Source organism: Rhinopithecus roxellana, chromosome 16 (assembly GCF_007565055.1).
Source record: "Rhinopithecus roxellana isolate Shanxi Qingling chromosome 16, ASM756505v1, whole genome shotgun sequence".
Taxonomy (NCBI): domain Eukaryota; kingdom Metazoa; phylum Chordata; class Mammalia; order Primates; family Cercopithecidae; genus Rhinopithecus; species Rhinopithecus roxellana.
Window position 1 is genome coordinate 17,050,982 of NC_044564.1, and position 15,198 is coordinate 17,066,179.

General features: G+C 55.1%; 1 protein-coding gene and 1 long non-coding RNA gene across 8 annotated transcripts in view; one reads left to right on the top strand and one right to left on the bottom strand.

The window, feature by feature from the left end:
- LOC115893872 overlaps positions 1 to 2,462 on the bottom strand; it is a 14,190-nt gene extending 11,728 nt beyond the window's left edge. For both annotated transcript variants that reach the window (XR_004053902.1, XR_004053901.1), the window contains exon 1: positions 2,129 to 2,462. This is a non-coding gene — a long non-coding RNA (uncharacterized LOC115893872). The remainder of the gene's footprint in view (positions 1 to 2,128) is intronic.
- FPGS (folylpolyglutamate synthase) overlaps positions 1 to 14,663 on the top strand; it is a 21,551-nt gene extending 6,888 nt beyond the window's left edge. The window contains exons 1-15 of one of the 6 annotated variants that reach the window (XM_030919147.1): positions 2,054 to 2,074; positions 3,934 to 4,062; positions 4,148 to 4,201; positions 4,285 to 4,349; positions 7,100 to 7,214; positions 7,335 to 7,412; positions 7,545 to 7,606; positions 7,708 to 7,810; positions 8,356 to 8,433; positions 8,650 to 8,797; positions 8,895 to 8,984; positions 9,793 to 9,943; positions 10,109 to 10,187; positions 11,028 to 11,094; positions 13,792 to 14,661. In XM_030919147.1, the coding sequence (XP_030775007.1) occupies positions 3,946 to 4,062; positions 4,148 to 4,201; positions 4,285 to 4,349; positions 7,100 to 7,214; positions 7,335 to 7,412; positions 7,545 to 7,606; positions 7,708 to 7,810; positions 8,356 to 8,433; positions 8,650 to 8,797; positions 8,895 to 8,984; positions 9,793 to 9,943; positions 10,109 to 10,187; positions 11,028 to 11,094; positions 13,792 to 14,201 (1,617 nt within the window). In that variant the 5' untranslated portion in view covers positions 2,054 to 2,074; positions 3,934 to 3,945 and the 3' untranslated portion in view covers positions 14,202 to 14,661. Of the gene's footprint in view, positions 1 to 2,053; positions 2,075 to 2,535; positions 2,732 to 3,933; positions 4,063 to 4,147; positions 4,202 to 4,284; positions 4,350 to 7,099; positions 7,215 to 7,334; positions 7,413 to 7,544; positions 7,607 to 7,707; positions 7,811 to 8,355; positions 8,434 to 8,649; positions 8,798 to 8,894; positions 8,985 to 9,792; positions 9,944 to 10,108; positions 10,188 to 11,027; positions 11,095 to 13,791 lie in introns of those variants that run through there. The other 5 variants (XM_030919146.1, XM_010367825.2, XM_010367827.2 and 2 more) reach the window with 5 other exon arrangements.
- Positions 14,664 to 15,198: the final 535 nt, after the last annotated feature.

Here is a 15,198-nt window from a genome sequence, read left to right on the forward strand (position 1 = left end):
AGGCCGAGGCAGGTGGATCACCTGAGGTCAGGAGTTCAAGATCAGCTGGGCCAACATGGCGAAATTCCATCTCTACTAAAAATACAAAAATTAGCGGGGTGTGATGGCATGCACCTGTAGTCCCAGCTACTTGGGAGGTTGAGGCAGGAGAATTGCTTGAACCTGGGAGGCAGAGGTTGCAGTGAGCCAAGATGGCGCCACTGCACTCCAACCTGGGTGACAGAGCAAGACTCCATCTAAAAAAAATAAAATAAGTGTTGTCTCCATCTAAAAAGAAAAAAAAGAGCTAAGTAAATGTCTTAGAAAATAATAAGCTTGTCATTGAGTAAGAAAGTTAAGTTGCCGGGCGCGGTGGCTCAAGCCTGTAATCCCAGCACTTTGGGAGGCCGAGGCGGGCGGATCACAAGGTCAGTAGATCGAGACCATCCTGGCAAACACAGTGAAACCCCGTCCCTACTAAAAAATACAAAAAACTAGCCGGGCGAGGTGGCGGGCGCCTGTAGTCCCACCTACTTGGGAGGCTGAGGCAGGAGAATGGCGGGAACCTGGGAGGGGAAGCTTGCAGTGAGCTGAGATCTGGCCACTGCACTCCAGCCTGGGTGACAGAGCAAGACTCCGCCTCAAAAAAAAAAAAAAAGAAAGTTAAGGCCGGACGCGGTGGCTCAAGCCTGTAATCCCAGCACTTTGGGAGGCTGAGACGGGCGGATCACGAGGTCAGGAGATCGAGACCATCCTGGCTAACATGGTGAAACCCCGTCTCTACTAAAAAAATACAAAAAACTAGCCGGGCGCGGTGGCGGGCGCCTGTAGTCCCAGCTACCAGGAGGCTGAGGCAGGAGAATGGCGTAAACCCGGGAGGCGGAGCTTGCAGTGAGCTGAGATCCGCCACTGCACTCCAGCCTGGGCGACAGAGCGAGACTCCGTCTCAAAAAAAAAAAAAAGAAAGTTAAGTTGCAGCTAGGCATGGTGACTCATGCCCGTGATCCCAGCACTTTGGTAGGCCCAGGTGAGAGGACTGCTTGAGGGCAGGAGTTTAAGGCTGCAGTGAGCTATGATTGTACCACTGCACTCCAGCTTGAGTTATAGATTGGGACCCTGTCTCTAAAAATAAAAATTTTTGAAAAGCTAAGATGCAAAAAATATTGTCACCTGCATTGGCAAGACCCTATAGATGTGTAGGTCTGTCTGGTTTCATGAGCATAGAAAACTGTGGGACGTATGCTTCGTGTCAACAGGATTGCCAGAGGAGGAACTGTTTGTGTGGGGGGGGGAGGGGGGAGGGAGTAAGCAAAATAAAAATATTTAAAGCCTCATGATTTATTTTTTTCCGAGACAAAGTCTTGCTCTGTCACCCAGGCTGGAGTGCAGTGGTGTGACTCAGCTCACTGCAACCTCCGCTTCCCGGGTTCAAGCAATTCTCCTGCCTCAACCTCCCGAGTAGCTGGGATTACAGGCGCCTGCTACTACACCCGGCTAATTTTTGTATTTTTAGTCGAGATGGAGTTTCACCATCTTGGCCAGGCTGGTCTCGAACTCCTCACCTCATGATCTGCCCACTGTGGACTCCCAAAGTGCTGGGATTACAGATGTGAGCCACTGAGTCCAGTCTCTTGATTATTTTTATGCAGTCATTAAACTATATGCATGCATACGTATAGAGAAAGTTTCAACGACTAAAAATAAGGAAACCAAGAGAGGAAGGAACTTCTCTATCTCCCACGGGGCCAGGGTCGGGACACTCCAGCAGTGTGTGAAGAGCAGAAGTCCAGCCAATGACAGACTCTTCCGAAAACATCACTTGCTTATTTCGAAATCAAACAATTTCTCATAAATATTTTCTCCCAATGCTGGGAAGAGGGAGAGGGGAAGGAGGTACGGAAACTCCATCAGTCATTTGAAGGACTGCCTTTTATCAGACTGATTTTCCGTAGTGGGTTGTTTGCAGCTTCCTCCTCCCGGGTTCTGGGTCTCAGCTGTCAAAAGGATTTCACCATGCAACTTTTTCATGCTAGCAGGTGGGGCCAAGAAGCTAATAGATGGGAGAAAGCTCTGAAAACTTCAGGACGACAAATAGGTATCCTCCTCACTCACTCACTCACTCACTCACAGAAAAGGATTACTGCCTTACCATCCCCTGGTGGCCCTCAAATCCATTCTCTAAACAGCAGCAGCTGTTTAGAGGTGTCTCCCAGGTGTCCGCAGCTCTGTCATCCTATCCCTGTTCGGAGCAGAGACTGAGGGCTGCTGACCAGGACTGGCTATTTTGGGACGTGCTGCGGGGGGCCTTGGGAGGATGGTGACAAAAGGAGTACGTGCCCGCTAAGGGAGGGGACGCTCCGGAGCGTGCCACTCACAAACATGGTCCCGAGGCCTGCCCCTCACCAGGATGACGCACTCGAGAGGTGCGGCATTTTAATGGCGCGAGGGGGCTGGTCGCGAGAGTTTAGGGCGGTACTGATAGATGGCGGGCTGGGCGGTGCTGCGCTGATTGGCGGGGGGCGGGGCGAGGCGGCGCTGCGCTGATTGGCGGGGGGCGGGGCGGGGCGGGGCGTCTCCCGCCCGGGCCTAGCGCGCTGCCGAGGTCGCCGGCGCTATGTCGCGGGCGCGGAACCACCTGCGCGCCGCTCTATCCCTGGCAGCGGCGTCTGCGCGCGGCGTAACGACCCAGGTCGCGGCGCAGCGGGGCTTGAGCGCGTGGCCGGTGCCGCAGGAGCCCAGCATGGAGTACCAGGTATCAGGCGAGCCTGCGGGCAGGGGCGCGACGACACGTGGGCCTGCGCTGAGCCACAGAACATCCGGGCTCCGCTAGCCGAGAGGGTACCGGGAGCCCTGGACTGGGGGACTCCGGAGGCGGAACATCCTGGAGTCTGGGGGTGGGGACAGGGACCAGGAAGTTGGGCCCGGGTCTAGGAATTCGGAGACTATAGCGACCCCGCCCCGGGCTGGAGAGTGGGAAGGGTCGCTGGAGCTAGGATCCAGAAGCCCAGAGGCTCAGCGGTGGTTCTGGAGTTCCAGTGATCCCGGAGTCTGAACCGGCAGTGGGAGTGGGGAAAGGGGAGGGAAGAGACTCAGGAATTCAGGCTTGAAAGATCCAGGAGTATTGATCTGGGGGTGGGGTGTCCAGGATTCAGAATATTGGGGATCCAAGTGCCTGGAATTGGGGGACAGGCAGGAATCAGGGGTAGTGGAGGGCCGCAGAACCTGGAAAAGAGAAAACGTCCGCGGGCGCTGTGCCAAGAGCCAGTTGCCCTAGACCATAACCTGATGCCAGTCAAGCGGGTGGCACTGGTTTGATGAAGGTGGGGCCTTCAACCAGCCTTGAGGTCCTGAGGGTGGGAGGCACGGAATATGAGGCCTAAGGGGAAGGAAATAGCACCCCCACTCCCACTTCCATTGTGAACCCTCCTGGAGCAGTACCTACCTGCCTTCCTGGCTGAGTGACCCCTGGCACACCCTCCTCCCTCTGAGTTGCTCTTCTGTGGGTTGGAATGTGGAACCCCAGAGTCATGAAGGTTGGGATGGAGCTTCAGGGAACTCCAGAATTCGAATACCCCAATCTTCTGTAGTTCTGGCCCCGCCCTGGCAGGGAGCAATATAGCAATGGACCGCATTGGAGAGAATGAGGGCAAAGGCCCAGGAGTGAAGTCGGGGGAGCCTGGGCAGGAAGGAAGGCTAGCCCGTTAGTCATGCCACCTTCTTTGTGTGGCACTCCCTGGGTGGGGCTGAATTGCCCTAGGCTCCCCTATTTGCCAGAGCTGGAAAGATGCCATACTCTCTGATACTTAACCTACAGGCTAAGTAACGGGGCTGGCATGGCAGGCAGGCCTGGTACTGGCCTTGTTGCCCTGGCTTGGCCACTGGTCTGCTGGGTGTCTCTATGCCTGTGGACCCTGAGTGAGCCTTAACCTGCTACCTGGGCACTGTGGTTGCCAGGATGCCGTGCGCATGCTTAATACCCTGCAGACCAATGCCGGCTACCTGGAGCAGGTGAAGCGCCAGCGGGGTGACCCCCAGACACAGCTGGAAGCCATGGAACTGTACCTGGCACGGAGTGGGCTGCAGGTAAGGTAGAGAGAGCCAGTGACCACCTCCCTCCCCCATTAGTGATTCCTGTAGCTGAGGTGGCGACCTTGTCTGTCTGTCCCAGGTGGAGGACTTGGACCGGCTGAACATCATCCACGTCACTGGGACGAAGGGGAAGGTGAGGGGCAGGACCCAGGGGTATGGGGTCTATTAAGTGGCTGGTGGGGTAGAGCCTGCCCAGACAATCCCTTTTCTTTCAAGGGCTCCACTTGTGCCTTCACAGAATGTATCCTCCGAAGCTATGGCCTGAAGACGGGATTCTTTAGGTACTGGGTTGTGGAGGGATGTGGTGTGTCTGTCCCAATGGACCCTGGGGGGCTATGGAACCAGCCAGTGCTTCAGGACCAGGGTCACCCCCAGGAGGTCAGCTACATGTCTCTCTGCCCAATGTTTATTCATTCAATAAACATACAGTGCACTTACCATATTGGCCCATGTTCATGGCAACCTTTAATTTTTTTTTTTTTTTTTTTTTTTTTAGACTGAGTCTCACTCTATCGCCCAGACTGGAGTACAATGGCACGATCTTGGCTCACTGCAACCCCCACCTGCTGGGTTCAAGCAATTCTCCTGCTTTGGTCTCTTGAGTAGCTTGGATTACAGGCGCCTGCCACCACACCAGGCTAATTTTTGTATTTTTAGTAGAGATGGGGTTTCACCATGTTGGCCAGGCTGTTCTTGAACTCCTGACCTCAAGTGATCCACCCACCTTGGCCTCCTAAAGTGCTGGGATTACAGGTGTGAGCCACTGTGGCTGGCCTTAATTTTCATAACAAAAAAAAAATTGGAGAAGGGGCAACTTTAATGTATAAACTAAATATGTAGCAGGAGGCCGGGTGTGGTGGCTCACACCTCTAATCCCAGCACTCTGGGCGGCTGATGTGGGAGGATCACCTGAGCCCAGGGAGGTCAAGGCTGCAGTTAGCGGTGATCACGTCATTGCACTTCAGCCTGGGCGACAGAGCAAGACACTGTCTTAAAAAAAAAAATTACATGACTGGAATAGTCAGATGGTCAGATGTCTCTTTAATAACTTAAAGTCCAAGTTGGGTGTGTTGGCTCACAATGGTAATCCTAGCACTTTGGGAGGCCAAGGTGGGAGGATCACTGGAGCTCAGGAGTTTGAGACCAGCCTGGGCAACATAGTGAGACTTCATCTCTATTAAAAACAAAAACAGGCCGGGCGCGGTGGCTCAAGCCTGTAATCCCAGCACTTTGGGAGGCTGAGGCGGGCGGATCACAAGGTCAGGAGATCGAGACCATCCTGGCTAACACGGTGAAACCCCGTCTCTACTAAAAAAATACAAAAAACTAGCCAGGCGAGGTGGCGGGCGCCTGTAGTCCCAGCTACTCGGGAGGCTGAGGCAGGAGAATGGCGTGAACCCGGGAGGTGGAGCTTGCAGTGAGCTGAGATCTGGCCAGTGCACTCCAGCTTGGGTGACAGAGCGAGACTCCGTCTCAAAAACAAAAAACAAAAAACAAAAAAATGCCGGGTGCAGTGGCTCACGCCTGTAATCCCAGCACTTTGGGAGGCCAAGGCGGGTGGATCACCTGAGGTCGGGAGTTCGAGACCAGCCTGACCAACATGGAGAAACCCCCGTCTCTACTAAAAATACAAAATTAGCCGGGCGTGGTGGCACATGCCTGTAATCCCAGCTACTATGGAGGCTGAGGCAGAAGAATTGCTTGAACCTGGGAGGCAGAGGTTGCGGTGAGCCGAGATCGTCGCATTGCACTCCAGCCTGGGCAACAAGAGTGAAACTCCGTCTCAAAAAAAAAAAAAAAAAAAAAGTAAAGTCCTTATATAACTTTAAAATCACATAGAAATATTTATCAATTAGTACGTCTTTAGAGTAAGGAGAAAATTGCCTTGCAAGAGCTTAAATGATAAGGGTGGCTTGTACCATCCATGTTAAGGTCTCCCAGGCAGGCTGCAGATAGGAGCCCTTCTGCTCAGCCAGTCTCTGCAGTGGCTTTCCCCAGGAGACAGCGCCCCCTCTTGGTCTCACTTGTCTAGACTTACACAAGAGGATGGCCAGGTAGAACCAGGATCACTCTTCCTGTGTCACGCATGTCTCCTAAGCCCATCACCAGGAACTTCTGAAATCAGCTGCCTAAGGTCATTTCAAGCCAATATGTTCTCCCTAAACAGTTCTTGTTCAAATAAACAGATGGAGAAGAGGACTTACTACCTGAGTGTCTTTGAGGATTGAAACATAAGGCACCAACCTGTCTTCTAAAATCATTTTTTGGGCCAGGCGCAGTGGCTCATGCCTGTAATCCCAGCACTTTGGGAGGCCAAGGCGGGCAAATCACTTGAGGCCAGGAGTTCAAGACCAGCCTGGCTAACATGGTGTAACCCTGTCTCTGCTAAAAATACAAAAATCAGCAAGGCGTGGTGGTATGCACCTGTAGTCCCAGCTACTTGGGAGGCCGAGGCATGAGAATCACTTGGACCTGGGAGGTGGAGGTTTCAGTGAGCCAAGATTGTGCCACTGCACTCCAGCCTGGGTGACAGAGCGAGACCCTGTCTCAAAAATAAATAAATAAGTAAAAACAAAAACTACAGTCATTTTGGGGATAAAAACCCTAGCCTTCAACTTGGGCCCATGTGGCCTTGAGGGCCAGCCGAGGGCTGCAGCTTGAACGTTGCTCGTGGGCTTTGTCTCTGAGAGCTGTGAGACAGATGGCATTGTGGGACAGATGTCAGCAGAGTGACTGATTGGTATGGGACCATTGGATGTGCGAGACCAGCCTGGGTGAGGGTCCAAAGGAGGAGGAGCTGTCTTAGTTGAGACCAGTGTGGTTAATAGGGTGAGCCAGGTGCAGAGACCTGGAGATAGAAGAGGGGGAGGACTGGGGGGCTACAGATAGTCCGGGGGGATGGGGCACCAGGAACAAACCGAGGGACACAGGAGAGGCGAGGCACCGAGGCCAGTGCCATCAGCCCCTGCAGGGTGGGGGAAGGCCAGGATGCTCGGGAAGGGAGTCCTGATGACCCCAGCTGTCCCGGCAGCTCTCCCCACCTGGTGCAGGTTCGGGAGCGGATCCGCATCAATGGGCAGCCCATCAGTCCTGAGCTCTTCACCAAGTACTTCTGGCGCCTCTACCACCGGCTGGAGGAGACCAAGGTGCCCCACGCAAGAGGGTGGCGGGTGGGTGGGGTTGGGGGTGCTACATGTTCCAGCACCCCATGTCCCCAGAGGAGGGGCTGCAGGGATTCTGGGCCCTGACATGTCCCTGTGCCACAGGATGGCAGCTGTGTCTCCATGCCCCCCTACTTCCGCTTCCTGACACTCATGGCTTTCCACGTCTTCCTCCAAGAGAAGGTGTGTGCCCTCTCCCTAGAACCCTGCATCTGAGGCCTTGGGAACGAACCTCAGCAGGCCTGGGGGCTCCCTGCTTCCATGTGGCCTCTGGGCACCCTCATACCCCCTGCCATGCCCTCTGGTCTTTGGCAGGTGGACCTGGCAGTGGTGGAGGTGGGCATTGGCGGGGCTTATGACTGCACCAACATCATCAGGTGAGCCCAGTTGCTTGGGGCGAGGAGTGGCAGCCAGGAGCACAGCCTCACCTGCCGCCTGGTGGCTCAGGGCAGGGCCTCGGCCTTTTCCTCCTCTGCAGGAAGCCTGTGGTATGCGGAGTCTCTTCTCTTGGCATTGACCACACCAGCCTCCTGGGGGACACGGTGGAGAAGATCGCATGGCAGAAAGGGGGCATCTTTAAGGTGACCAGGCAGATTGGGGGATGGGAGAGACATGGAAGGCCTGGGCGTCTGCATTCTCATCCTGGCTTCACTGTGTGACTGGAACAAGTTGAGTCTCCTCTCCAGACTGTTTCCCCATTGAAACATGAGGGATGGCTGGGCATGGTGGCTTATATGCTTGCAATCCCAGCACTTTGGGAGGTCGAGGCAGGAGGATCACCTGAGGTCAGGAGTTTGAGACCAGCTTGACCAATATGGTGAAACTCCGTCTCTACTAAAAATACAAAAATTAGCCAGATGTGGTGGTGTACGCCTGTAGTTCCAGCTACTGGGGAGACTGAGGCAGGATAATCGCTGGAACCCGGGAGGCAGACGTAGTGAGCCGAGATTGTGCCATTGCACTTCAGCCTAGGTGACAGAGTGAGACTTCCTCTCAAAAAACAAAAATAAAGAAGAAACATGAGGGATGAGAGACAGTGGTAGCCCAGACCCAGGGATGTGGGGGCCAGAGATAGCAGTGTGGAGGACGCTAGGTAGCCCTCTCTCTCTCCTTGTTCCCTCCACAGCGAGGTGTCCCTGCCTTCACTGTGCTCCAACCTGAAGGTCCCCTGGCAGTGCTGAGGGACCGAGCCCAGCAGATCTCAGTAAGTCTGGGTGGGCGTGTGTCCCTCCTGTTTGAGGAGGCACTGCGTCCTCTGGGGCCTCAGTCTGCTCATCTGTGCAGTGAGGAAGCTGCCAGGCCAGCTGGAACATATCTCAGTTCTGGGAGCAGCGCTTGGTGGCTGGGGGAGGGGAGAGATGGGAGGGCTGATGTGGTCAGGGAGGGCCTCTGCTGACACACTCCTGCCTGTCTCCCCCAGTGTCCTCTCTACCTGTGTCCGACGCTGGAGGCCCTGGAGGAAGGGGGGCCGCCGCTGGCCCTGGGCCTGGAGGGGGAGCACCAGCGGTCTAACGCCGCCTTGGCCTTGCAACTGGCCCACTGCTGGCTGCAGCGGCAGGACCGCCATGGTGAGCGGCGGGCAGCTGAGTGGGCAGGCAGGTGGGTGGCACTTGTGGAGCCTGCCTAGGAGGGTCCTGGGCACACTTGGTTTCACACACCCCGCAGGTGCCGGGGAGCTGAAGGCATCCAGGCCGGGGCTCCTGTGGCAGCTGCCCCTGGCACCCGTGTTCCAGCCCACATCCCACATGCGGCTCGGTGAGTTGGACCTTCCTGCCCAGCTGGGACCACTGCGTGTGTCTGTGCCCCTTCAGATTTTTTTTCTTTTTTTCTTTTTTTTGGTTTTCTGTTTGGGAGATAGAGACAATTTGAAGTGGTGCTTAAGAGAAAGGTCATGATGTCAGCAAACCTCCCTGACCTTGAGCTCATGAACTCTTTCTGAGCCTGTCTTCTTATCTGCCAAACTGGATGATGATAGGAGCCACTGCCAAGGGCTGTGGTGGGGATTCGCTGAGGTGACATCACTAAGGTGCTGAGTGCAGGGCCTGGCCAAAGTGGGATAAAGTGCCAGCCAGTGGAAGCTGCTGTCACTGTCACTATCATTGTTATCAGACCCTGAGGTTCTGGAGGACGGTGATCCAGTCATCTGCTTCTTGCCTCCCCAAAGCTTTCAGCACCCAGCGGATGCTCATGCTGTTAAGCCCCTGCAGCAAATGGTGGGCCCACCGTGTGCCACGCCTGTTGTCAGGGGCAAGTGACAAGGTCCTGGAGACAGGCCGACCTCGCATCATATCCCGGCCCCAGCTAAGGGTTCTAGGGCTGTCAAACGGGAATCATACATGATAGCAGACCCTTTCAGAGTTGCCTGAAAGATTCCACCAGATGAGGCAGCTGAAAAGGCCAAGCCATTGACTGGTGCTAGTAAGAAGTTCCTGGGTTGCTGGGGTCCTCAGAGTGTTGAGGGCGGGCGCAGCCCGCAGGGGAGACCGGCCTTGGGAGTGTGTGTGCCGAGCTGAGGATGGGGGTGGGAGAGGACCTGGAGGACTGCCTTGCTGCCCTCCCCCAGGGCTTCGGAACACGGAGTGGCCGGGCCGGACACAGGTGCTGCGGCGCGGGCCCCTTACCTGGTACCTGGACGGCGCGCACACCCCCAGCAGCGTGCAGGCTTGCGTACGCTGGTTCCGACAGGCGCTGCAGGGCCGAGAGAGGCCGAGCGGGTGAGGGGCGGGGATGGGGGTGGGGCCTGGGCGGGCTCACGGGAAGTGGCGGCATCTTGGGGAAGGGCGGGCGGGCCCACGGGGAGGGGCGGGGTCGTGGGGAAGGGCGGGGACGGGATTGGGAGAATGGGCGGCGCCCTCTGACCCAGCTCCTCTCCCCTGTAGCAGTGGGCCCGAGGTTCGAGTCTTGCTCTTCAATGCTACCGGAGACCGGGACCCGGCGGCCTTGCTGAAACTGTTGCAGGTGAGGGGCCGACTTGCGGGTGGGCGGCAGGCAGTCCTGAAACCCTGGGTCTGACGGTGTGACCCTCGGCGGTGCTAATCCCCACTCTCTTGAGTTGTGTTGAGGATTAGATGTGACGAGGTGCATGTGCTGGTTCCGCCAGGTGCTGCAGGGCCGCGGGGAGTCCAGTCATAGGTCATTACTCATTTCGCCGCGTGTCTTGACTGAAGTCCAGGCTTAAGAGGAGGGCCATGTCGTGGCTAAAGGTGTAGACTCTGGACTCACTTGTCATGCCCCTTTGGCACTAGCATATCACCCTGGACCGGGCGAGAGGTGGCATTTCCCTGAGCCTCACTTTGCATCTCCATAAAACTGGGTTGCTGCTAAGGGTACCTGCTTCTCGAGTTTGGTTGAAGGAGTCACTGGGCCTTTCTCTGCTTGGGGAAACTGAGGCTGCCCAAGCTGTCAGGGCTGAAGTGGCCCCTAGGTATCGTCTCCCATTTCACAGACCAGGAGGATGACGCTGTATCCAGAACCTCTCCCATTTACCCACAGCCTTTTTCCAGCCTGGATTTGGGGTCGCCTCACTATCTGAGTGACCTTCAGCAAGTCCCCTTGACCTGTGGCCTCTGTTCCCCCATCTGTACAGTAGGCTGGGGCTTCACTGCTCAGGCCACAGGCCAGGCAAGGTATACTGAGGCAGATGGGGGCAGGGTGCTGAAGTACCTTGGCTGGGTTTATACAGCATCATTCTAGTTGTCAGGGAGGCTGCACCTCCAGATGTGGGCTCAGGGGGTCATGTGGAAGTCGGCCGACATCCTTTCAGGGATCTGACACCAGGTCTTTCCCTTGGCCTTCTAGCCGTGCCAGTTTGACTATGCCGTCTTCTGCCCCAACCTGACAGAGGTGTCATCCACAGGCAATGCAGGTGAGATGTGACAGGCATGGCCCCTGGGGATGGGCAGGGGTCCCTGAGGTAGACAGTGGGGGCTTCCAGACTGGAGGTTTGGGGTAGAAAATAAATTTGTTTTACTGTGTAAGCACACTTTAGTATACTTATACTCTTTTATACACCAAAGTATACTTTATTTAATTTTATTTTTAAAAATTTTTGCCCAGGCGCGGTGGCTCATGCCTGTAATCCCAGCACTTTGGGAGGCTGAGGCAGGTGGATCATGAGGTCAGGAGATCGAGACCATCCTGGCTAATACAGTGAAACCTTGTCTCTACTAAAAAATACAAAAAATTAGCCAGGTGTGGTGGCGGGTGCCTGTAGTCCCAGCCACTTGGGAGGCTGAGGCAGGAGAATGGTGTGAACCCAGGAGGCGGAGCTGGCAGTGAACCAAGATCACACCACTGCACTATAGCCTGGGCAACAGAGCGAGACTCCATCTCAAAAAAAAAATTTTTTTTTTAATTTAATTTTTGAGACGGAGTCTCACTCTGCCACCCAGGCTGGAGTATAGTGGCACAATCTCAGCTCACTGCAACCTCTGCCTCCTGGGTTCAAATGATTCTCATGTCTCAGCCTCTGGAATAGCTGGGATTACAGGCATGTGCCAACATGCCCAGCTAATTTTTATATTTTTAGTAGAGACAGGGTTTTGCCCATGTTGGCCAGACTGGTGTCAAACTCCTGGCCTCAGATGATCCGCCCACCTCAGTCTCCCAAAGAGCTGAGATTACAGGCGTGAGCCACCGTACCCGGCCAGCATTTTTAATTTTATACGAAATAGAATAGAATAGAAAATACCAGTATGCATTGCACAAAGTAAGGGTAGGGCCTGTTTGGCGAAGGTCATTCTGTTCCAGGCATACATATAAGTATGTGAGTACTGGGTTGCAATGTAAAATGTGTTTTTTACTATGTGTTGTGTTAAAAATTTTTGAAATAGTGTAAAAAATACAGGTCCCAGGCTAGACTTGGTGGCTCACACCTGTAACCCCAGCATTTTGGCAGGAGGATTGTTTGAGCCCAGGAGTTAAAAGCCAGACCTCATCTCTATGAAAAAAAAAAAAAAAAAAAGAATTAGCCAGGTGTGGTTGTGTACACCTGTGGTCCTAGCTACTCAGGAGGCTGAAGTGGAAGGATCGCTTGAGCCTGGACGGTAGAGGCTGCAGTGAGTCATGAAGTCATGATTGCATCACTGCCCTCCAGTCTGGGTGACAGAGCAAGACCCTGGACCCTGTCTTTAAAAAAAAAAAAAAAAAAAAAATTCTCCAGTCCCCACATCAGTCTGGCTGGGGAGAGTTCTGAAATCTGCATTTTGTTTTTTCTTGAAACAGTCTTGCTCTGTTGCCCAGGCTGGAGTGCAGTGGTGCCATCTTGGCTCACTGCAACTTCTGCCTCCCAGGTTCAAATGATTCTCCCACCTCAGCCTTGCGAGTAGCCGGGACTACAGGCACGCGCCACTATACCCGGCTAATTTTTGTTTTTTGTTTATTTTTAAGATGGAGTCTCGGCCGGGCGCGGTGGCTCACGCCTGTAATCCCAGCACTTTGGGAGGCCGAGACGGGCGGATCACGAGGTCAGGAAATCGAGACCATCCTGGCTAACCCGGTGAAACCCCGTCTCTACTAAAAAATACAAAAAACTAGCCAGGCGAGGTGGCGGGTGCCTGTAGTCCCAGCTACTCGGGAGGCTGAGGCAGGAGAATGGCGTGAACCCAGGAGGCGGAGCTTGCAGTGAGCTGAGATCCGGCCACTGCACTCCAGCCTGGGCGACAGAGCGAGACTCCGTCTCAAAAGAAAAAAAAAAGATAGAGTCTTGCTCTGTCGCCCAGGCTGGAGTGCAATGGCATGATCTCAGCTCACTGCAATCTCCCCCTCCCGGGTTCAAGAAATACTCTTGCCTCAGCCTTCCAAGTAGCTGGGATTACAGGCGCATGCCACCACGCCTGGCTAATTTTTGTTTTTTTTTAGAAATGGGGTTTCACCATGTTGGCCAGGCTGATCTTGAACTCTTTTTTTTTTTTTTTCTGGAGACGGAGTCTCGCTCTGTCGCCTAGGCTGGAGTGCAGTGGCCGGATCTCAGCTCACTGCAAGCTCTACCTTCTGGGTTCACGCCATTCTCCTGCCTCAGCCTCCCAAGTAGCTGGGACTACAGGCGCCCACCACCTTGCCCGGCTAGTTTTTTGTATTTTTTAGTAGAGACGGGGTTTCACCATGTTAGCCAGGATGGTCTCGATCTCCTGACCTCATGATCTGCCCGTCTTGGCCTCCCAAAGTGCTGGGATTACAGGCGTGAGCCACTGCGCCTGGCCTGGAATCTGCATTTTTAACCAGCTGCCTCAGAAATGCCCACTTGGTGATGGTCCCCAGCTGGATTTCCATTTTATAGATGGAGACAATGAGGCCAAGGTGGGGAAATGGTGCCTAGTGAGCAAAAGCTTTGGAGCCAGAGTGTCCGGCTCTGCCTCTCGTGACCTTAGGCAAGTCACTGAACCTGCCTGAGCTGCAGTTTCTTCATTGTGTCCATGGAGAAGACCACGAGCCGACACTGCTGGCCTGATGATGTAAAGGGCTTGGTGCTAAACAGGTGCTCATGGTGCACCAGCCCCTTTCTCCACCCCTGTCCCTTACTCCCTCTCCCCTTCGCTGACATGCCTGTCTCTGTGCCCCACAGACCAACAGAACTTCACGGTGACACTGGACCAGGTTCTGCTGCGCTGCCTGGAACACCAGCAGCACTGGAACCACCTGGACAAAGAGCAGGCCAGCCCGGACCTCTGGAGCGCCCCCAGTCCAGAGCCTGGTGGGCCCACATCCCTGCTGCTGGCGCCCCACCCACCCCACACCTGCAGCGCCAGCTCCCTCGTCTTCAGCTGCATTTCACATGCCTTGCAATGGATCAGCCAAGGCCGAGACCCTGTCTTCCAGCCACCCACTCCCCCAAAGGGCCTCCTCACCCACCCTGTGGCTCACAGTGGGGCCAGCGTACTCCATGAGGCTGCTGCCATCCATGTGCTGGTCACTGGCAGCCTGCACTTGGTGGGTGGTGTCCTGAAGCTGCTGGAGCCTGCACTGTCCCAGTAGCTGAGGCCCGGGGTTGGAGGTGGGAGCCTCCCACACCTGCCTGCATTCTCCCCATGAACTTACATACTAGGTGCCTTTTGTTTTCTGCTTTCCTGGTTCTGTCTAGACTGGCCTAGGGAGCAGGGCTCTGGGATGGGAGGCGAGGAGAGGATGTTCTCTTTTTTAAGGCTCTGTGCCTTGGTCTCTCCTTCCTCCTGGCCAAGATAGCGAGGGGCTCCCCGGATCTCTCACTGTTGCAGTGGCCTGGCCGTTCACCCTGTCTCCCCCCATACCCTGCCTGCCTCCTGGCTCAGGCCCAGCTTATTGTGTGCAGTGCCTGGCCAGGCCCTGGGGCCTGCCATGTGCTGGGTGGTAGATTTCCTCCTCCCAGTGCCTTCTGGGAAGGGAGAGGGCCTCTGCCTGAGACACCCTAGGACAGTGGGTGGCTGGAGTGAATTAAAGCCTTTGTTTTTTAAAGAAATGGCAAAACCTTCGACTGACCCTTGACCCCCTGCTCCCCCAGCAGAGACAGGGAGAGAGGGGCTGCTGGTGGTCAGGGACCTGCGCGGTGTAGAGGAAGCCTGGCCGTGTGGTCTGGGACAAGTCCCTCCCTCCCTGTGCACCTCAGGTGGCCTGACTGTGAGATGAGAAGACCGGACTGACGCCTGTTGACCATATGCCAGGCAGTGCTTTCTGCAGACCCCCTTGCAGAGACCTGGTGATGGAGAATTATACCCATTTGACAGACAAGGGAACTGTGGCTGGCTTCAAGAAGCCATGGGGGCCAGATACAGTGGCTCACGCCTGTAATCCCAGCACTTTGGGAGGCTGAGGCAGGTGGATCACGAGGTCAAGAGATGGAGACCATCCTAGCCAACATGGTGAAACCCCGTCTACTAAAAATACAAAAATTGGGCCAGGCGCGGTGGCTCACGCCTGTAATCCCAGCATTTTGGGAGGCCGAGGCGGGCAGATCACGAGGTCAGGAGATCGAGACCATCCTGGCTGACATGGTGAA